The following is a 20,334-nucleotide window of genomic DNA, read 5'->3' on the forward strand; positions in this document are numbered from 1 at the left end:
ATATCACATTTTATTGGTGACCCTCCAAAACAGGCTAGTCTTGAAACACTGATCACTAGCATCTCTCGCAGCAAAACGATGTAAGCAGCAGCTAAAGCACACTGCTAATAGATGTAATTGTCAGTATCATCTGTTTTATCTGCAAACAGAGTGTGTTCTAGACTGCAAATAGATTTACTCCCTGTTGTAATACTGCCTTCAATCCACAATATGTTTCTTGGGTGGTTGTCATAAAACTCAAGGTTCATTGTTGTGTTTAACAACCAGTTTCTTGTCACAGAGCAAACTTTATTATTCTCTAGCTACAAGAGATCAGTTTAGGTACCTTCTTCCAAAACTATCATCTTCCCAGACCCACTGCATAAACAGCTGTATTCTGCCATGGACAACCTTCACATATTTCTGTCCACTTCCAGAGAATAATTGCATCTGGAAACAGTGATGGGCTGAATTCAAGAGATCCCAAAGATGTCAGCATTGCTCCCATGTCATTTCTACTCCCTGGTTCTACGCAGAAATCTGTTCAGTGATTTCCTGAGCCAAACACAACACTTAAGTTGTCGTCCAAAACATCATCCATAAAAATAACACATGTTTGCTAAATATTCCCAGAGATCCTAGGAGTGGGGCAAGTGCCAGCAACAGCAATGGCTAGATTTCACAACTTTTTTCTAAAAACTGCACCTGGGTTTTCAAATGAGAAATAAATAAGGAAGAATAATCCAACTGTGCCCTCTGGATTGTATTTGAAGGAAAAATGAAACATTGAAGTGATTGATGATCACCAGTACAGATCCCAGTAATGATTGGATGGTAGTGCAGTAGTGCAGAAAAAAAATGGATCAATACCAACAGCCACAAGAAGCTAGAGAGAACAGCCTTATGGCGTGATATTTGGTTGAATATAAACAGCCCTCCTCTTGCTAAACATGGATACTGTTTCTGCTTAGCTTTAGCCTGACTTTATTTTGACTAGACAGATAAGCAGCGGCTTGTTTATATTGGGATCATTTCATCACTGACCTTTTTTAACCATTCGGCCAGCTACAGTGAACTGCGTGGAGTCATTGGCTGCTCCTTTACCCTTGGATTTCCAGGCTTCTTCTCGAGCTGTAATCAGGTGTTTTCTTTCTTCAATGGTCATTTGACTCTCCTGATTATCTGCTAGCCTCTGATTTTTAAGGGGGAAGAGAGAAAGAGATGTTTAAAAATAAGTAAACCGACCCGAATATAGCAAAGGACTAGGTGAATATTTCAAATGCCAGCTGTAGAGGCAAGAGAACAGGAGCAACATGCTACTGAAGGAAAGTCACAGAGAGAGCTTAGTAACCCCGGCCCTTACAAGCCTCATTGTTTTGCTTCCTCATTAGACTGTGAAGATAAGGTTTTGGTCTATGTTCTTTGACCTTTTATTGAAACTACCGGCCAAGGCAAATGGCATCCCTCTAAGCAAAATAAACCATTTACTCTGGATGTGATATAATTTTCCAGACCTTGTTCTCTTGAAATGTGACTTGCTACACTACTGAGATCACTAATCTGACTTTCAGCAAATGTTTTCAAGTGTGCAAATTCGCAGGTGGCACAGGGAATAACAACTAAGTGGAACCTCAGTGTGTCATTTCTGAACCACGCTCTTACAGCAACTTCATTTTCCAGGCAGGATTAGCAGCCTTATCTCTCCAGAGGCTGTTCACTTTAGGTCCTAGGTCAGTTTGCTCTTCTGAATATTCTTCCAATGACTGTGATCATTTCCCCCCTCACCTTTTTTTATGGGTCACCCTCAGCTTTCCTTGCTTTCTTCACAGAGTAGCACCCAACAGCTTGAGCGATTAGAAGCAGCTAGGAGCATTAAGCATCTTAGTGCCCTAACACACAGGATTGATGGAGGTACATTAAATAGGAAGGAATTTACATTCTCAGCTGTAGCTAGGTTAGGCCAAAGAAACATTGCTTCAATGCACTTTGCTTAAAAAAGTGGCAATGTTTCAGGGATTATACCGCATAGACATCAAGCATTCTAGTGCATGGGGCTGTCAGCTCTAGAATGACTTTCAAGTTGTGTGCAATTTGACTTTTTTTTTTTCACAACTTAACTGCTAGATTTGAAAAACCACATGAAAATGTAAACCTTTAGCAAAGCACTAGCTCATACAACCACAAAGAATTGAAATGAAAAAGAACCCAAAAGCTTGTGAATGTGAGGTAAACACTCTTCTTGGTGTCAAGATACAAGGAAGGGATATAAACTCACATATTCTTATTTATTTATTCTCCTTCGATTAACAGCACTAAAGAAATTGGCCCAAGGTTAACCCTGTAAATAAAACTTTACAAGAACTGTTGTGGCTATAGGGGGCACAGGGAAATAGAGACTTTCTTATGCCTTTCAGCGTGTACCATGGGCAGCATCCATGGGGCAGAAGTGTAAAGACAAACCAAGAAAGTGGCTTGTAGTAGTAGTACAAGCCCTTGTATTACAAGAACTAGAACATGCAAGCCCTCCACTCCTCCCTCTAGTTCCATGTACTTCTGTAACCTTCTGCAGTAATGTTTGCACCCAATTTATCAGGAAAGGTAGTTGGGCAGCCAGACACTATGACTGCTAGTCATGATAATCAGGATAAAACACTGAGAATTCTCCCTAGAACTCCAGAATATTCAACAGAAATATAAAAAGTGCAAGTCTATTAGAGTATTGCTTCCTCTTCCATAAAAGCCTCTGAATACTTTAAATGAAAACACTGAAAGCAACCCCTACTTGTTTTCCTCAATCTCCACTCATTCCAATGCTGGAAGCACAGCCACCTCTGGGATGAGCAGCTGGCAGAAAAGAAATCATAGCAACACATTACAGGAGTTCTGGTGAGGAAATTAACAAACACCCAACGAAACCACAAGTGAAATTTGAAACACAAACCAAATATTTTTAATTTAGCAAGGATGATGTCTTTGATTACAATATGAAAGGAAGTGAAGAGGCAAGAAGACGTAGTATTTTATATGTTGGTGAGTTCTGTTTGTTTGTTTTCTCTCTCAAGTGATGGGGGCTTAATTTCACGTTTTCCCTCCAGAGAATACATGAAGAATGTGCAGAGCTACTGGAAATTCTGAAGGCACAGATCTGGAATGTGTCTGCATTAATCGCTGCACACATAAATTTTAAGAAAGGTCATGAGTAAATCTGGAGCAGTGTCAAAGAACAAAAGACAGTAAGTAGCTCTCTAACAGCATAAACAAACTTCTTTTTTTAATGGAAGATTTAAAGCTGCTCCATTGGGCAAAACATCCTCAAGTTCCTGAAAATCAGCCTGGATGCGTATATCACAAAACCTGAAGCAATTTCATAACAGATCTCTTCCTAATGCACAAAGACTCCCACCTTCCCCTATTAATGAACAAATGAACTTCAAAAATGATGAGCTGAATGGACGGACAGCAAGCAATCCCTAACCCATATAACTCATCATAACAGTCCTGGTGAAAAACAAAAGCATATGCTGTGCTTAAAAGAAAGAACAATTTTCTATAGCTAGAGAACTAGTATGAGCCAAGGCAATTGTCAGTAAAAAAAATTCATAACAAATACCCTTGGTAATTGGGAGTAGTTTAAATAGCTTGCACGATTGCCAAAGGGCAGCATTTCTGGAGGAATGAGCTGGCTAAAACACATTCTGCTCGAGGGAAGATGTTGTGAGAAATATAAGCCTTGCCAGTCCTCAAAGTGCAAATTTTATTTCCAAATAGAAAAAAAAATGAAGAAAGATATAAAATTAATAAAAATCTCAAATTCATACCTGTGACCTTTTGATAAAGGATGCTAGAGACTCCAATTAAAAAAAAAAAAAATCAAAATAAGGAATTTATTTTAGTATATCAGGAGTAAGTAAAAGCTTTGGAAGACAACAGATCTAATGCTGCTTTTCCCACTACACTTATACACAATGAAACATTTGAATGTGTAGTGGAAAATACATCTATGTTTTCACTGATATCTCTTGTTACAGATGAATGATAAAATCTTAAAATCAAGTTAAATACTGAAAGGGTCCAAAGAATTGGCATCCAGCAGCATGAAATAACTGGAATAGGAGATGCCACAAACACAAGCAGCAATTAAAAAATAAAACAGAGCAAAAAATTGCATAGGATTGATAAAAGCTAAGATAGGAACAATCTTTAGCAGCAGAAGAATTGAAGCATGTAAGTACGGGTCACATAAGTTGTGTTTCTTTCCAGACAATCATGGGAAGACTGCTGTAAGACAATCAATAAAGAATCAAAGCACAGTTGCATAATTAATGCCGTTCCACATGGCATTATGGAAAACAGGTTTAATCAAAATGGTAAGTTTGATGAGATCAAGTATGATTAAATATGTTAACACAGTTACCTCTGATTTCTTTAATATATTTGACTTAATCACAGATGACATTCGGAGCTTTTTTTGAGCAATATAAAAATATCACTGCAGCTTGCAGACTATATACTAGTTAACTGACAGAAAAAATACTTCTAAACAGGGCCTGGCCATGCAGTGATGTGCTTCATCCCATCCCTGACCAGTATGGTTTCATGCATGTGGAAAAAAAAATCAGTTCTGCTGAGAAGAACCTCAGGATGACACCACCACACAAGAGAAGGGTGCGTGATAAAGATGAATGATCACACAGATTAAAAAAAAAAAAGGTTATCAGAACAACCTGGTGAGCCAGGTTTTTAAGAGCACTATCACCTGAAAAGAGAATCAAGCAAAAAAAATAGCCAATTAAAAATATAGAAGAAGATGAGGAAAAACATGGAGCAGTAGTTCTGAATCAAATGAAAGAGGGATTACATACAATGGCAGCTAAGAACTGGTATCATCCGTCGTTACTGTATAAACAAGAATACTGAGGAGAGGAGGAAGATGGTGAGTCTCCATACTGGGATCTTTCTTGAAATATCTCATCCCATTTCCAGCATCTACACTTCTATCCAGGATCCCAATAGATTTGTAAAGCTTCAGAAAAGGTCTAAAATATTTTTTCAATATTTCTTCTTTCAATCTACCTCATATTAATTCAGATGAATACATGTTCTTACTGAAGAGAGGGTTAAGAGTTAAGTTCTACAGAGCGGGAGTAATTTACATGAAAAATTACTTAAAATTGCAGTGCATTTTCCATGTTCAGACAGTTGAGAATAAAGACCATGTATTTTTTCTAAAAGAACTACTTCAAGTATGAGGAAGAGTTATAAACTCGATGTAAGAACAGCTAGATGAAGGGATTACTTTTCTTGCACTGCTTGCCTGGGCTGGCTGATGATGCTGGTCTCTTCTAGCTCTGCAACACATTTCTTGGGAGTATGCACAGGTGCTCCCCTGTTTCTGCAGCATGAATTTGTGCTAAGGAAGGGCCCACATCTAGGCAATGCTCCATTTTGTACCCTACAATTTTCTAGTCTAAGCAGTGCCACATCGGGTCACAAGAACACAATTCACAGTGGTCTGTGAGCCTGCCTTATATTTTTAAGCTTCTTTTCTTTCTTATTTCTATTTTATAAACACAAGAAATACAAGTATTGACAGTTTTCTATGTCAAGGTCTGTGTCGGCCCCTAGCTGGAGGAGTCCAAACCAAAAATGGACACTAAAAATGTATTTTTCAAAGTGGGAATCCATTTAAAACCACTATTATGAATTATATAAAAGAGGTATGTATTTGCCTTGTAATACAAATAACTTCTATGCTTTGGGGGCAATTGATCCTCATTTAAGATAAATGAGGTGAACAGCTATTGAAGGACTTTCTCTCTCCACAGACTGTTGAGGGGATATTATGTTATTAAGTTAGATGATACATTTACCTTCTTGATATATAGAGCTGATGAACTCCATCACGACAAAATGAATAGGTTATCTTAAGTCAAATAGTAATAAAGCTATATTAAACTCAGAGCTTACAGGGTAGAGGTAACAATAATGATTTTCATTTGCTAGCCCAAAATTTAATTTTTGATTAAAAAAAAAATCAGAGTAAACACCCCCAAAAACTTCTATGAAAGTGAATGTGGAAATGGTAAATATTCAGTAGTCTCTACCATAATCATCATCATCTCTTCTAGCAGTGAATAACTGTTCCTTGGATTCATTACCACTACCCGTACTAGCCAGAGTGCTCCTGACATGAGACACATGCTGTATTTTGGCGGGGGAGAATGGAGAACTGAGTGGATTCCTGGTAGTACTACCACCACAGATCTGAGCTGGGAGGCATAGCAATAAAGCAGGATTAGATTTGCATAGATCTATCAAGACCTTCCACTGAACTCTCCTTGTTTTCTTGTGTACAGCTTGCTTCTTTGCCCACTCCTGTTAGGTTTCTTTAAAGCAGCACTTATTAAGCTGGTTAATCAACTAAGAGGATTATTAATTCCCTATGTAAAAGGAAAAAAAAAAGTCAGAATGTGCTTACTTGATATTGTTGAGCATTTAAACTGTGTGGATGTTTGCTCACCTGATTAATAGGTAGAAAAGGATGAAATTTATGGACAGCGGGTATAACAGGAGAGTAAGTAGAAGCATATACAGGTTCCTATGACAAGGACAGAAGCAAAGTAAAGGAATTAGAAAAGAACTGGACTGCCAGAGATGAAGATGGGGGAAAACAGACTCATTTTCCCCAGGGTCTTGAGATGAAGTAAATCTCAATCTTTTAATCTTCTAGAAGCATTTTCCCTCTTGCAAAGCCAGAGACCAAAAAATGTTCTCGTAACACAACAGCATGTTCACCAAAGCCACTCCATGCAAGAATTAAAGATGTTAGTAACAACATCACTACAGGTCAACACAGCACTAATCAGCCCAGTCAGGAGATGTACATTTTGTATGCTGGTAATCTTTATCACTCTGCTTTCATGCACCAGTAACGTGATGAACCACGTCAGCCAAGATGGGAACAATTCTGCAGCGAGTTTAATCAACCAACCTATGTTCACCTATGTTCAGGACAAAAGGAAAGAACATTTACTAAAACTGAGATACTCAAAAACCATCTGGAGGGAAGCACTAAGCCCACAGCGCTTAGCAAAGGTGAATTTACCATCCTAAACAAAGCCTACGAATAACCCCTGCTTCAGAGCTGGGCTTACCCAAAGCTGATTAAGACATGGCTTTAACAATGATAATTCTTCTTCCTTTCTCTAGGTTAATACAGAACATTGCACAGCATGGGACAACTGCAGCTTGTTAGAGTGGCCCAAAATGAAGCCTAGCCATTAAAGCTTCAGCTTTGATTAGCACTGGGTACAAGCACTTGGTGGCTGCCATATCTGAAATGGAGAAAACTATTACCACAGGAGGAGACTAATGTTTTGCCTAAAGGTCACTTTTTAAAGGCCTACTCCCTTTAAGATTTTTATACGCTTCATCTCTGAGTAATTTGGAATTGACTGCTCCGTCCTGGCCTTTAACACCAGTACTGAGCTGCAATACAAGCTCGCCATAAGAATTAAGTGCATTTCAAATGTCATTCACTGCTTCAGTGCTACTGCGGTGCAGCTGGTAATCCCATTAATCAGGGGCATCGTTAAAGTGGCCAGCTATAAAACAGGAATCTTCATTCCAGTAAGTCCCACTGTTTTGATACTAAGACTTTAAAGTTAGTTATGTTTTCTACACAGAGAAAAAAAATGTACTGAATCCAAAATATTTTTCCAAAATAAAATGGATTCTTTTCTAAGACATTCCACAGCCTACAGTTGTTCCCCTGACGATAGAGCAATTCTTTAAGTTGTCCAAGTATGTTTTAGCGTACATGTAAGTAATTTAAGAAGTCTCACATCTTCCAACAAATTTTCCTCCTATATGCAGCAATCATTAAAACAGATGCTGGACCTCCATGTAAATCGCAACTTTCCACCCCCCCCAAGTCTGTATCACTTTGAGTTAATTCCTTATTCTACTTTTTCCCCATTTTAAGTTGCTCTGTCAGCTTTTCCATGAAATTTATGGCTTTTCTACAGTTTAGCCTACATATAAATGATTATAATACCTTTAGAGAAATATCTCAACATGAATACAACTGTGAAGAAACATTTTGACTAGAAGAGATCAAACAGCACTATTTAATGTAGCTATTTTATTAATATTAATATTTCAACTTTTGTTGATTACAAGAAATCTAAATGTACTCTGATAACTTCTATTTTATATAGCTATGCTTCAATAAGCAAACCTCTAGAATGAGTTAAACAACCTTTCTAAAGACAAAAAAAAAAAAACTAAAAAGGTGAACTTGACCGCATTAAGAACAGTGACATACAGCAACTAGAAAAACTTCTGTCATGCCCTGCTAGTTAACAATAATGCCTGAAGTGTACACACTCTTGCTGCCAATGCATGATTGCCGTGTGTGGAAACTGTATTTTAACTAGCTCAAAACACAGTAGTCAATTCAGATCCTGCACTTTTATTGCAAATTCAGCAACAGCAAGCAGTAAATTTCTGAAGTACGTTATAAAGAAGCTCTTCTACAAGTAGGTACTTCTGTGGCATGCTGCTTCATGGTCCTCACAGGGTAATAGCCACCACACTGAAGAATTATATATAGTAATATTTCCAGATGTAAGGACATCTGACAGTGATGTGTTGGAAGCAGTGTGGTCGATGTGGACGAAGCTTTACATTATTTGTAACACACGTAATGAATCAGCATCACAAATATCAATACAGTTGTGTCTGACAAAACTACTGACATTTTTTTCTTATATATTCAAGATTCCACCCACATTTTGGCAGAAATGCAAAAAATCCTCTGGCTCAGGCTCTAAATGGCCAAGAGCTAACATGAACCAACACAGTGGGTGACCCTGTGTCACAGAAGCTCCCACTGCTAGCATTGTCACATCAAAGCTCGAACCCTTCAAGCACTTCATGCTCTCTTACTTTAAAAGCCTAACTTGTGCTGCGCTGAGTGGTGTTGCTGCACATGGTAGCACAACAGGGAGGATATGGGGGCCAGGGAGTAAAAAGAGAGAACAAAGGTTTCATCTCTGCCTAAATCTTGGCAGCTGCTTAAAGCTTTTTCTCAGCTCCATTGTCTTTAGCTACAGAACATTCGTAATCTGATCTCAACAGTTGTCATTTTGGAGACTAGCCTGTTAAAAATGTGACCACAACTTTGCTTTCCTCAGTGAAACAATTTGTGCTTTAGGACATCTTCAAACTTGCAACTGAATTTATGAGCAAGTCCACACAGCAAATAGAAACAAAATCCATAGACCAAACTGTAAAGATCAGTTTGCTTGATCTTCTGTACAGTTAACACACAACCATTGATGGGCTGCAAGTTGAGGCACAGATTTATCCTCAATAAGGACAGACTGTAACAACACCTTTTTTGTAATATACCAATGGGAGAAGGAGTCTTTTTATTGCTTGCTTACCTATACTATTCAATAGAAGCAGTATTTTCACAACTAAATGATTAGATCCCAAGATTATTGTTCCCAGGAGTAAAATTTATAATACCAATTTTATTTTTGCTTGTCCTCTGTGGAAAAATTCCTTGAAAAATTAAATGCTTTTGGAACAGCCATTTTATTTAACGCTGTCGTTTTTGAAATACTAGACTCTGCAGAGAAGTGAATCTACATTAGTTTGAACTGGGAGCCCATTCTTGAAGCAAATCTCTCAATAACCCATCCACACCTTCCTACCCATCTCCCGCTCTACTCACTAACACTAACAAGACAGATAAAATCCTTGTCCAGGAGGTTCTGGCTATCCACAAACACCAAAGATCATGCAAGATAACCAAGGGTCGAATGACTCATGGATGCTCTCACACCTGCATTTCCTTAGTGCTTCTAGGATCCAAAATTATTGCTCAGAATAAGCATATGCACAGAGACAACACGCCTTTAGGAACATTAAATTCTTCCAAGAACCCTTACTAAAGAAAACACTTCAAGTCTTAAGCCAGTTTCGCATACCTTGGTGTGTGTGTGTGTGTGTGTAGGAAAACCTTAATCATTATACCTGTAAACATTCCAGAAGCCTTACAGGCCCACTTACTGCTTCACAATCTGCTGATGTGAAGGCATTCTAACCAATACTGTATGCACCAAGACAGTGAAGACATTCTTGTTTGAAGAGGTCTTATGTTGGGAGAATTGTTTTTCAAACATGTCTTTAAACAAAAGGAGTAGCAAGAGCTAGTAGCTAATATTAGGCATGCCTGTCTTGCTGGATGCATCATCAAAGCTGAAGCATTTCAAGCAATATGTTTTTTCAAAAAAAAAAAAAAAAAGGATAGAATTACCTTCTTCAACAGCTGCTCAACTTCTTGCATTTGTGCACTACGATCAGTGGCAGACACTTTTGCATACTCTTGCTTTTTGCTGAGCCTGCTCTTCCAATCTTCTTCACCACTCTTCTTCAGCAATGCCAACCTAGAAGAAAAACATGCCAACATAGTATCTTTAAACATTATACCTCCCATTACCCTTAGAAACTACCCTTAGTACTTCGCTAATGATGCATTCAAGAAAATCTGAAATTAAGTTTTCTAGCTAACCATAGTTATTTACATTTTGTAGACATACACAAAGCTCACCAATGAACAACAAGCCTTTACTGAACATGTCAAATGGGAATCATCTGACAAAACACAGACATCTAGTCTGAGACAGGCACTCCAGTTAATTTGTACAGTCAGTGCAAATTGCCAATACAGTCAAGGGAGGCCAGGGTATAATGAAGATCATCCTGAAGCAGACATATAAAGAGGTTAGATGAATCACTGCTTTCTTCCCCTCCTTGTCAATAAGGCACAGAGATTGACTAGCTCAGCTATGGATGCTTATGCCATAGATGTCCAAAGTTAATGAGATAAATCCTATCACTGGTGTTTATTGTAGTCATTAAAAAAAAATAAAATAAATTTTATTTCCTTTAAAACCCAAGAAGGAAGAGGTTTATTAAGAGCAGGCAGCCATCAATTAGGTCTCATCAGGCACATCAGATGATAACTTTGCAGTTAATGCTTGGACTACAACCCTGATGACTGAAGTTACTATCAGACTGCTAGGGATCATTTAGTATCTCCTTGCTCATTTCAGGCATTGCTGCCATATAAATTAGTAGGACCTATGCACTAACAACTTGGTGCTACTGTACTACAGCTGTGAAGCCAATCTGCAAGATTCAACTGGTTTAAAGGAAGACTTATATTTACAATGTAGATTACCATTAATCTCAGTTAAGCATGATCTTGTGAAAGTACTATTTTGTAATCTGAAGTAAAATTCTAAATACAGCACAAATGGATGCTAACTGGCCCAGTGGGCACAGCACATAGACTTGTTTTGCTGGAATTAGAACCTATCTGTCCATACAAACTCTGAGGTGATTAGTTTTGGGGGCAGAGGAAATCAGTTTGGAATATAAGGTCCACAGAGACATGATCTTCAGCTTACCGCCCTCAGAAATTAATATTTGTGTGAATTTTCTAGCTAAGAATGATTTCTAAAAGCATTTCTTAAAAATGTGTATCTGTAGCACTTGTGCAAACATTTGCGCTGGTCCACTAAGTCATTTTTATTTTAGTTGAATTGTTAAATTTTGTTACATAACCTTTTTACCTTTTTTTTTTTTTTTTTTTCCTCTTAATCTAGGGCATTTCAGTAAGGATTACACCAAGACCCCTAACCCTATTACTATTTGTACAGGTTCAGTAGGTTGTCAACTTATTTCCATCACAAAATATGGAGATGTGCTTTCAGAGATGTGATTACTGTACAAATTTTGTCCTGAAACTATGGAAAGGAAGAGACAGGACTGTTTCAGACAGTTGCTTCCTGCAAAAATCCAGGCAGCGCAGCCATGCTACTGACATCCTCAGGGAAACCCAGTTGGTCCTAAGGCAGTCAGCTGAGAAAAACTGAAGATGCAGAAGACAGTAAATCCAAAGAATACAATGGCAGTAAGAATGCTGTGTTCAAGAAAACAGTTGTTTCCTCTCTTTCTCTTCCTGCCCATGCAGACAGTGCTGGCAAGCTTCACATTGCCTGGCTGCTTCATACCTAACAGCACTGCATGGGTAGGGGTGAAGAGGACTCAGGATGAAGAGTTGAGGCCATGGTCATTGTTTTCAGAACTTTCACAAGATTTCAGTGCCCAGAACTTATCTGCTGGAGTATATCCATGCATGTGTGAAACTGTGGAGGAGACCAAGATTGGACCGAATTGCCATCACACAGATGAATTATCTTCAATAGTCACGTTCTCTCAGGTCAGCTTTGCTTAGAAACGATCTGCACTAATTGAAGCTGGAAGGTGTTTTGATCAGCTTCAGCCTAAAATGGGTTTGTTTTTAAAAATGTCCACAGCTGCACAGCATAGCAGGCAGAAAAGATCTGCCCTGTTTTTTGACCCTGTAGTTTGACACTACTGCAGGGTATCCTGCCACTGACCTTTGGCCCAAACAGCTTGGCAGATCAGGAAGGGGAAATCTCTAATTCTGAGACTGTTTCTTTGTCTCTGGAGACTGTTCTCTTCTTCGTCATAAGGATGGATTCATCCTCCACTCATACATGCAACGAAAGAACTCATTCCTACAGTAAGGTCATATGCCTGCCTGCCTCAGGAGATTAAATAACACCTTTAAAGAAATAGGCATGCCCAGCATGCCCTTGAAAACTTCACTGCTGCACAAAACCTGAAGCCATGCATTTGTCTCGAACCATGGAAACAGCAATAAATACTGACCACCTTGACTCAACAGCCTTTGGAGGGCATCCTTTTGTATAAATAAAGATGCAAGAAATGCTGAACTGGATCACACAAGCAGGCCCACCAGATCAGTAGCTTAACTCTGAGAGCAGACAGCAAATGATTCTTTGAACAGTTTGGGGAAAAAAATTTAAAAAAAGAATTTGGGGGTCTAACCCTTGGATTTGTTTAAAGCCTGCTGCCTACTAGTTTCATTGCACCTCCAGTTTGATTTATTATTCACCTTCATAGTTCTATTCATACAGCTTCCTCCTTTGCATCCCAAAGTTCATTTTCCAATCTGAAAAATAGGTTTTACTCTGTTCTTGAAAGGAAAATCTTTACTATGTATCTGACCATCTTTGTCAGCTTGCCTAGTGTCATTTTTTTACCTGCTACACAGATAAAATGATCCAGAGGTGTCAGGATTGAGTCAAAGTGAAAGGTTTCAAAAATGAAGGAAAAATGTCAGATTAGTACTGAGGGGAAATGCAAGCAAGATTCAACCAGTGGTTTTGCCTAAATAAGGAGCATTGTCTGAAAAGCCTTGGCAAAAGCCCAGGCAAAAATGGAAAAAAAAAAAAAAAAAAAAAAAAAAGACATCTTTCTTCTGCAGCAATCTTTTAGTATCTTTGCTGCTAGTGTCATCCTTGAGATGACACAAACTGGACACAGATTTGGCTTTCACATGGACTCCATTGGCTGCACTTGACCACTTCTTTTTAGCTGCCTTTCAGCTGCCTGGAGGCCAATTTGAGTGCAGTAATACAGACAGGAAACCGATGGTCAAAGAGTTCATAAATTCACTATATACATGTCCTAGGCTATAGAAGGTCTTGTTCTGGCATCCATTCATCAAAAAAGGCTGAAGCTAAAGTTTAGATTGGGTTTGTCCTGACAAGGACTGAACGAAGGCTGGAGGTCCACCAGCTACTTATCTGTAGCTTTTGAAAATCAAGTTCATGGTGTACAGCCGACTTCTGAAGAGGAGCAGGCAGGGTGGCTTTCGAGAAACTCTGGTCTCCGTAAACGTACAAATACAGGTAGCTACATATAAATGACACTCTGTTCAAAGTCCTCCAAGACATTCCTCTTCCTGAAGGCCTCTCCCAAACTCCTAATTTGTCTAGCTGAATACAAGACAATTATAAAAAGGTTTCCAGCACTCATATATAACACGTCAGTGGATTGGTCCTGTCTGTCTAACAAAACACACAGCCTACTGTAAGATATGAGCCTTTGCTCCCCCTCACCTCCAAGTGTCATGTTTGCAGAAGAGAGGATAGGCATATATTCTTTCTTTAAAAATCACGGTTTTCATTCTTCCATAAAATATAGGTAATTTTGAAAATGCTAGGTATGCACTCACCCCCAAGGATAATACTACTTCAGTGAAATAAGTCTTTGTGGAAAATCACTTTCATCCAGACCAACATGCATGCATCCTGCCCAAATATCATTACATCTGTGCAAAAGCTGTTCTTCCATAAGGTGAAAGAATGTCTGACACAGCCAGAAAAATCCACTGGATGGGAAGATGAAGTTAGTGAATGTGAAAGGGAAAAAAAACAATCCAACCCAAAAAAGCAAAGTGTAAAAGTTAATCTTTAGCAGCAATGTTCTTTGAGGTTTATAAATAGTTGGCGTCAGCTACGGTCATGCAAAAGAAAAAAAGAATACAACCAGTCTTTTTAGTCTTCTTTTTTTTTTTTTTTTTTTTTTTTTTTAATAATTCTAGGTCAAGAAGTAGAGTACCGTAGTATTTTGGAACGCTAAAATGATTTGGTAACAGCTCTGCCATTTACAGATGTTTGCAGAATCTGAGAATACAAATCTCTGACAAGACAACAGGTATTTTCCAGTGTTGGCTTTCGTGTTGAACAGTCAGTCTTGGAGGCCCAACGAAAGCAATTCCCGATGGTGAGTGTGACTGACAGTCTGACAGGAACATCAGTTCTTCAAGAGACCAACTCAACTGAAGCATTAAATTTAGGATCGAACCAGCTGCTCATACTTGGATGTTCCCCCTCCCTCCAGTCTCTTTTTCCCCCACTAGGCTCGGGGAAGGTAGATCATTTACTACCCATAAACCAGAATTTACTGGATTTAAGTCTTATCTGTCCAGACAGTTGACATATTTGCAGAAGGATTAAGGGGGAAAGGTTGCTTTAAAACAAACAAACAAAAAAAACCAGTAAACTGAAAATGCTAAGTACATCTTTCAGAAAGGGGACTAAGACTGTTACAGCTGTTTTAGTCACTCTGTTCTCCTTATATTAAACAGATAACTGGGAGTGGGGATGCTAAAAATGAGGATGACTCACACACCTCCTAGAAATACATGAAGCATGCTTTGGTATCTTGTTGAAAAAAATGGATTGGAGTACCTAATATTACACCCACCTCACAAAGTGATGGAATACTTTGACACACTGAAAGTTCAGTGAAGCAGCTACTTTGATTTATCAGTTCTACCTTCACTGCACAAAAACTGAAGTATGAATAAGCCTATTTGTCAATCCGAAGCAAACAATCATAATTTTACTCACTGTACTGCTACTGGATCCTTTTATACTTTGGGATTGAGTTTATACTCCTGACATTTTAACTAAATTAGAACAAGTTTTACAAATACTACAGCAGCTATTGGAGCTCCAGCTAGGATCTCCTAGTTTCTATACAAGGACAGAATAATTAACATTTGATTTCATTTTTGAATGATCTCGGGCTCGAAAAATTGCTTCTAATACTCCCACAAACCTGTCCAGTTTATTATCCTTTAAAATCCCAGAGGAAGTTCTCAGATATCAAAACAGGAACTATATATTTCTGAAGTAACGTGGGAAATATCACAGAGTCCATCCCTGATTCTCTGTACTTGGCTTACTATAAAGAGACTATTTCCACAGAGCAACAATGAAATAGCTAATTAAAAAATAAAATTAAAAAAAAACCAAAAACAAACACATTATAACTTGTAACTGAAAACAGAACCTGATGAAATATATTGAGTTCTACTCAATATATATATAACTATTTTACTACTTTCGTTTTCTGAATCTCTTATTGATTTTTCAGGTGGCTGTTTCAAAATCAGATTATCATGTTCTCTTCAACAGTAATTCCCATTCATCACGAGATGACGATGCTTTATAAGCATGTCAGTCAGATTAACTGCATGTTTCTACTGTTAGTTTCTGACAGCTAATAGAGCCCAGTAAACAGTGCTTAGCTTTTCTTAGAAAAAGGCTTAAAGCTTCTTTTTATAATCATCACTCTAATAACTGTATTTATAGAGACCATTTCAATAAAGTGAAATTTAAGTACCTTTCCTTAATTGACATCGTTTTGCTGGAACTATCAAGGACATCTTCAGCTGCTTGTGTTTTGTTCTCTCCAACAGAAAACATCTCACAGGAGTTCTTATAAAATTTTCCTTCCAATTGTTCGGAGAGCTCCTGCAGTCTACAGGATGCCACAGCTGCAGTCTGTGAAACAGTCCTCATTGCTGATGTGCTGGTGAGTTCAGAAGTAGACTCAACATGGTCTGCCCGGTCAAAAGAAACGTGCTGAATTAGACTTAGTGCTATTCTCAAACTTATTTTACATTACCTACACTGAAGCAGTAAATCTGTTTTTTCACAAATTCAAATCACAAATCACATGCTATCCCAAAAGAGAAAACAATTCTGGCTGAGCTAGCATAGAAAGATTAATTGTTCAATATTATCTGTTGAACAGACTGTCCCTTTTTGACTGAAGTTCACACAAAGCCACAGAGCTTCAATGTTCAATGCATAATTCTGAACTTCATATGGATGAGGCACAAATTGCTGCTCCTTTCATCATGCCAACATGAAAAAAAAAAAAAAAAGAGATGAAAGAGAGAGGGGAACAAAGGGTAGGGGAAGAGAAGCTGAATTTAGAGAAATTAATTTAAAGGTTAAACATTTAATGCATAAGTACCATACTAGAATAATTTAATATATTTAATAATTTAATGAAGATCTTATTTTCTAGGAGGGTGTTAGGTTCTTTTTTCTTGTTTTCTTGAGCTGCAATTAAACCATAGGAAAAAGTGCCTTGAGAAAAAATAAATGCACCATGAGAGCTATCCTGAAGGAAACAGAAGTCACCTTCATTCTTTTTGAAATTTTACTAGCACAATACCCCCCGATACATGACTGCTCCTGTTCTACCCCAGTCTCCGTCTCCGTCTGTAGTCACAGAAAGCTAATTAGATAGAATGGACACTGCTTTTGATGAATACAAGCAGAACTATACCTTCCTCCCTACATCTGTTTGGAGACCATTTAAATTCAAAATGAATTAACTTCATGGGACAAAGAAAAAAATATTTCTAGCACTATAGGATACTTTGGTCCTGTACCCCCAACTTAAAACAGAAAACTGCTCTAGAATTACTTGGTTTATATTTTGTCATAAAATTGAAGGGAAAATAATAGTAGTGTTTCAATAATCATATATCACTACTTGCTATATATGTACATATGTGGCTAATATATAACAAATATAGCTATATATGCAGAAGGTGGCAAGAATTCAGAACAAATACTTGACCCAGAGCAACAAGTTCAGCTTGTTCAGTATTTTGGAGTGCAGAGGAAGAGGCAGTAGAGGAAGCAACAAAAAAATTAACTTCAGTATATACTGCCACTTACCACAAAAGTTAAGAAAATCTCAATAAAATTGAGCCATCTGTAAGGCCTGAAGAGGTACAAGAATAACTAAAAGAAAATTGTACTTGCAAAACTTAAGTTGTCACAACTTTTTCTCTACCTTTAAGCAGTGTTAAAAAAGAAAAACTGTCTTGATAATATTTGAAAAGATGTTTAAAAACTGAGAAACTCTGCTGTTTGCTGAACTAGACTACACCAACAGCAGGCACATACTGCACTTCTTTGCAAAGTCTTGCTTTGCACGTCACATTCCAAATCCATGGTTTCTTCAAAGGACTGGCCTTCTTTGGCTTCCCACTTACCTTGCATGCTAGTATCCATTTCCTTATGCTCAAGAGGCTGAAAAAGTGCTTGTGAACTAAACAGTTCCATGCTGCCCTTCCTCAGGAAGCTGTATGTAGATTCTTTATGGTAGTCCCCTGTTTTTTCAGGAACAGGATGTGTGGTTTCTTCCTCAAAGGAGCTGTACTTTCTAATTTCATTAGCCTCATGTGCCAGAAACCTCTTTCCCTCTTCTTCATGCTTCTTTGATGATCTTTTGCTTTCTAGCACTTCTGATGAAGGCTGCCACTGTTCTGACTTCTGCATGTGTTTTCCTGAAGACTCCGAGTTTTCGGCTGAAGTGTGGAATCTCAAATCAGCTTTTGTGGCAGCACTCACACTTCCATCTCTGGCTGGCTTCGCATGCAGGTCTCCGGCAAACAGTGCAGAAAGGGCAGAAGCCATTGTTGCAACTGATGTTGCGACTGCAGTTGGCAGGGGAGCAATTTTTCCACTTTCACTTTGCACCTATGGACAAACACATAAAAATAAAAAAGGACCTGAGAGCTCCGAAATCATCCGTTCCCAAGAAAAATCTACCACGTAAGTTCTTCAGAGCAGAAGGTATGCTTCCACATGAGTACAATGCTCTACAAATACACACTCGTAACAGTTAGGGGGAGCCAGAATGCCCCATCATTTGGCTGTAAACGGATGATTCCACCCAAGGTAAAAATGACTGCATATGCACAGCAAAATCTTTAGCAATAGAGGGCAGGTGTGTAGCATGCAATATGACTTTGTGTCTGAGCTGCATGAAAAGGTCTGTACTGACATGGTACTGCACAGCACCGGGAGCAGGAATTAGTTCGGGTTCCAGATGCCGGATGACATGCCATGTGCTCAGGCTAATCAACAGGGCTAATTAGCTTTGGCACAGCTCTGCTCTGATATGGTTATGCAGCTTGCAGCTCCAAAGCAAGCTCAGCACCAAGAGAATGCTCCGTGCTGTCTTACATGGGGCACACATTCCCGACACTTTCACCACATAAATCACCTTCACACAGGACTGTTAGTCTAAGACTTTTTCAAATATCAAACATTTGCTGTCTCATACATCTCTAAGAGAAGTATTTGTATCTAAGAATTACATAACAAAGTCCAAATTTGCTTTGCCAGCCTCTACAGAGAAACAATTAACTTTCATTACTTGAACATAATAATTTTATAAAAGTTTTCTTAGAGACAGTTAAGATGCAAAATTTCCCTGAAATGGACAGCTTGGGTTTGTCTTCTCCAAAGGGAATAAAAGCCATGAAATAGTGACAAATATGCCTTCATACAAATCAGGAGATGTTTTTTGTTTGACTTTTTTGTTGTTTTCTTTAACTGCGGGGCTAGTGAACAGCATGCAAAAGGAATAAGGCAAACTCACACCACTAGGAGTAAGTCAACTAAACACTTAAAAAGCACATGCAAATTCCATAAAGCATGGACAACACACTCATATATTAAATCAGAAAGCTGAGCAAAGACTACTACACTAGCTCAAAGATTCCAAAGAAACATTAATAACATAGTTACCGGTTTACTCTTTTTCCATTGCATCTATTAGAATTAGAAATTTAGAGGAGATCAGCAAAGGGATTTCAGCTTCAATTACAAGATATTTACATTTGCAATTATGCATTTTGGTAATGAAACCTCTAGTTGTCTATTTTCTTACCTTTCCTTTGTTTCTTCCTACAACAACCATAACTACATCTCAAAACTCCAAATGTAAGGTCTCTATGTAAGGTCTTTTTGACAATACATTCCTATAGTACTGTTTAGAGGCAAGTGGTTTCTTTTGCTAGGTTCAAAAGGATATGACACAATACGCTTCCTCTGCATTTTCTTGCTTGAAGCGTAAGTTCATCGTGTAAAAGTCTGACAAATTAATGTGACTGTCACTGGCTTCTTTCCCATCTGCTTCAGCCCATTTCTGTTGATCACCTTCCTGGCCCCCAAACAAGTTAGTGACACGATCATTAAAGAGTTCCAACTGTGACAGTGGTTGGCATATGGAAAATGAATGGAAATAGTACTCTGTAACGTCTGGAAATCTGGTTAAGATAAATATGCCAAATATTTACTACTACTTCAAGCCTAAGTAAAGTAAGCATAAGGCACAGTTATGTATTCATGCAGTTTTGCACCAATATACTTAAAGAAATCCTACCTTCCCACAATTCTATTAATATATGGAAAATGTAGGAAGATTAATGAAGCATTATAGAAAGACTAGGTAGGGCAGGAACTTTCTAACACTCAGATCAATCCAAATCCTTGGAAATGCAACATGCAAAGGAGTGATCCTTCACTGTTAAAGTGCTTTCTTCTAAAGCTATAGTGCTAAGGGACTGATGTTGTTGCAAACATCAGATCTGAAAGATTACTGCTTGGCCATCCTGTTCTCAAGCTCCACTAAAAAGGCATTCCTTTCCAGTTCCAATTATATGAAGGATTCCAGACTGAGAAGCCCAATTCCACTGCACAGTTTTAAATCACTTCGTTTTAATCATGAATTTCTGAATTTCAGAAGTATTCTGTTTTGGTGGAACAAAAGAAGAATTAA

At 38.2% G+C, this 20,334-nt stretch overlaps 1 protein-coding gene across 17 annotated transcripts in view; it reads right to left on the reverse strand.

Annotated features, from left to right (window-relative positions):
- The window catches only part of SVIL (supervillin), a 135,819-nt gene that overhangs the window by 21,650 nt on the left and 93,835 nt on the right, over positions 1-20,334 (reverse strand). For 12 of the 17 annotated variants that reach the window (XM_084512046.1, XM_084512041.1, XM_084512042.1 and 9 more), the window contains 6 exons: positions 19,302-19,325; positions 17,759-18,245; positions 16,084-16,303; positions 10,307-10,436; positions 6,500-6,577; positions 1,024-1,171 (listed from right to left, as the gene is read on the reverse strand). In XM_084512046.1, coding sequence (XP_084368172.1) covers positions 1,024-1,171; positions 6,500-6,577; positions 10,307-10,436; positions 16,084-16,303; positions 17,759-18,245; positions 19,302-19,325 — 1,087 coding nt within the window. The remainder of the gene's footprint in view (positions 1-1,023; positions 1,172-6,499; positions 6,578-10,306; positions 10,437-16,083; positions 16,304-17,758; positions 18,246-19,301; positions 19,326-20,334) is intronic. The other 5 variants (XM_084512050.1, XM_084512055.1, XM_084512051.1 and 2 more) reach the window with 2 other exon arrangements.

The sequence above is a fragment of the Aythya ferina genome (genome assembly GCF_964211825.1).
Source record: "Aythya ferina genome assembly, chromosome: 2".
In the NCBI taxonomy this organism is placed as follows: domain Eukaryota; kingdom Metazoa; phylum Chordata; class Aves; order Anseriformes; family Anatidae; genus Aythya; species Aythya ferina.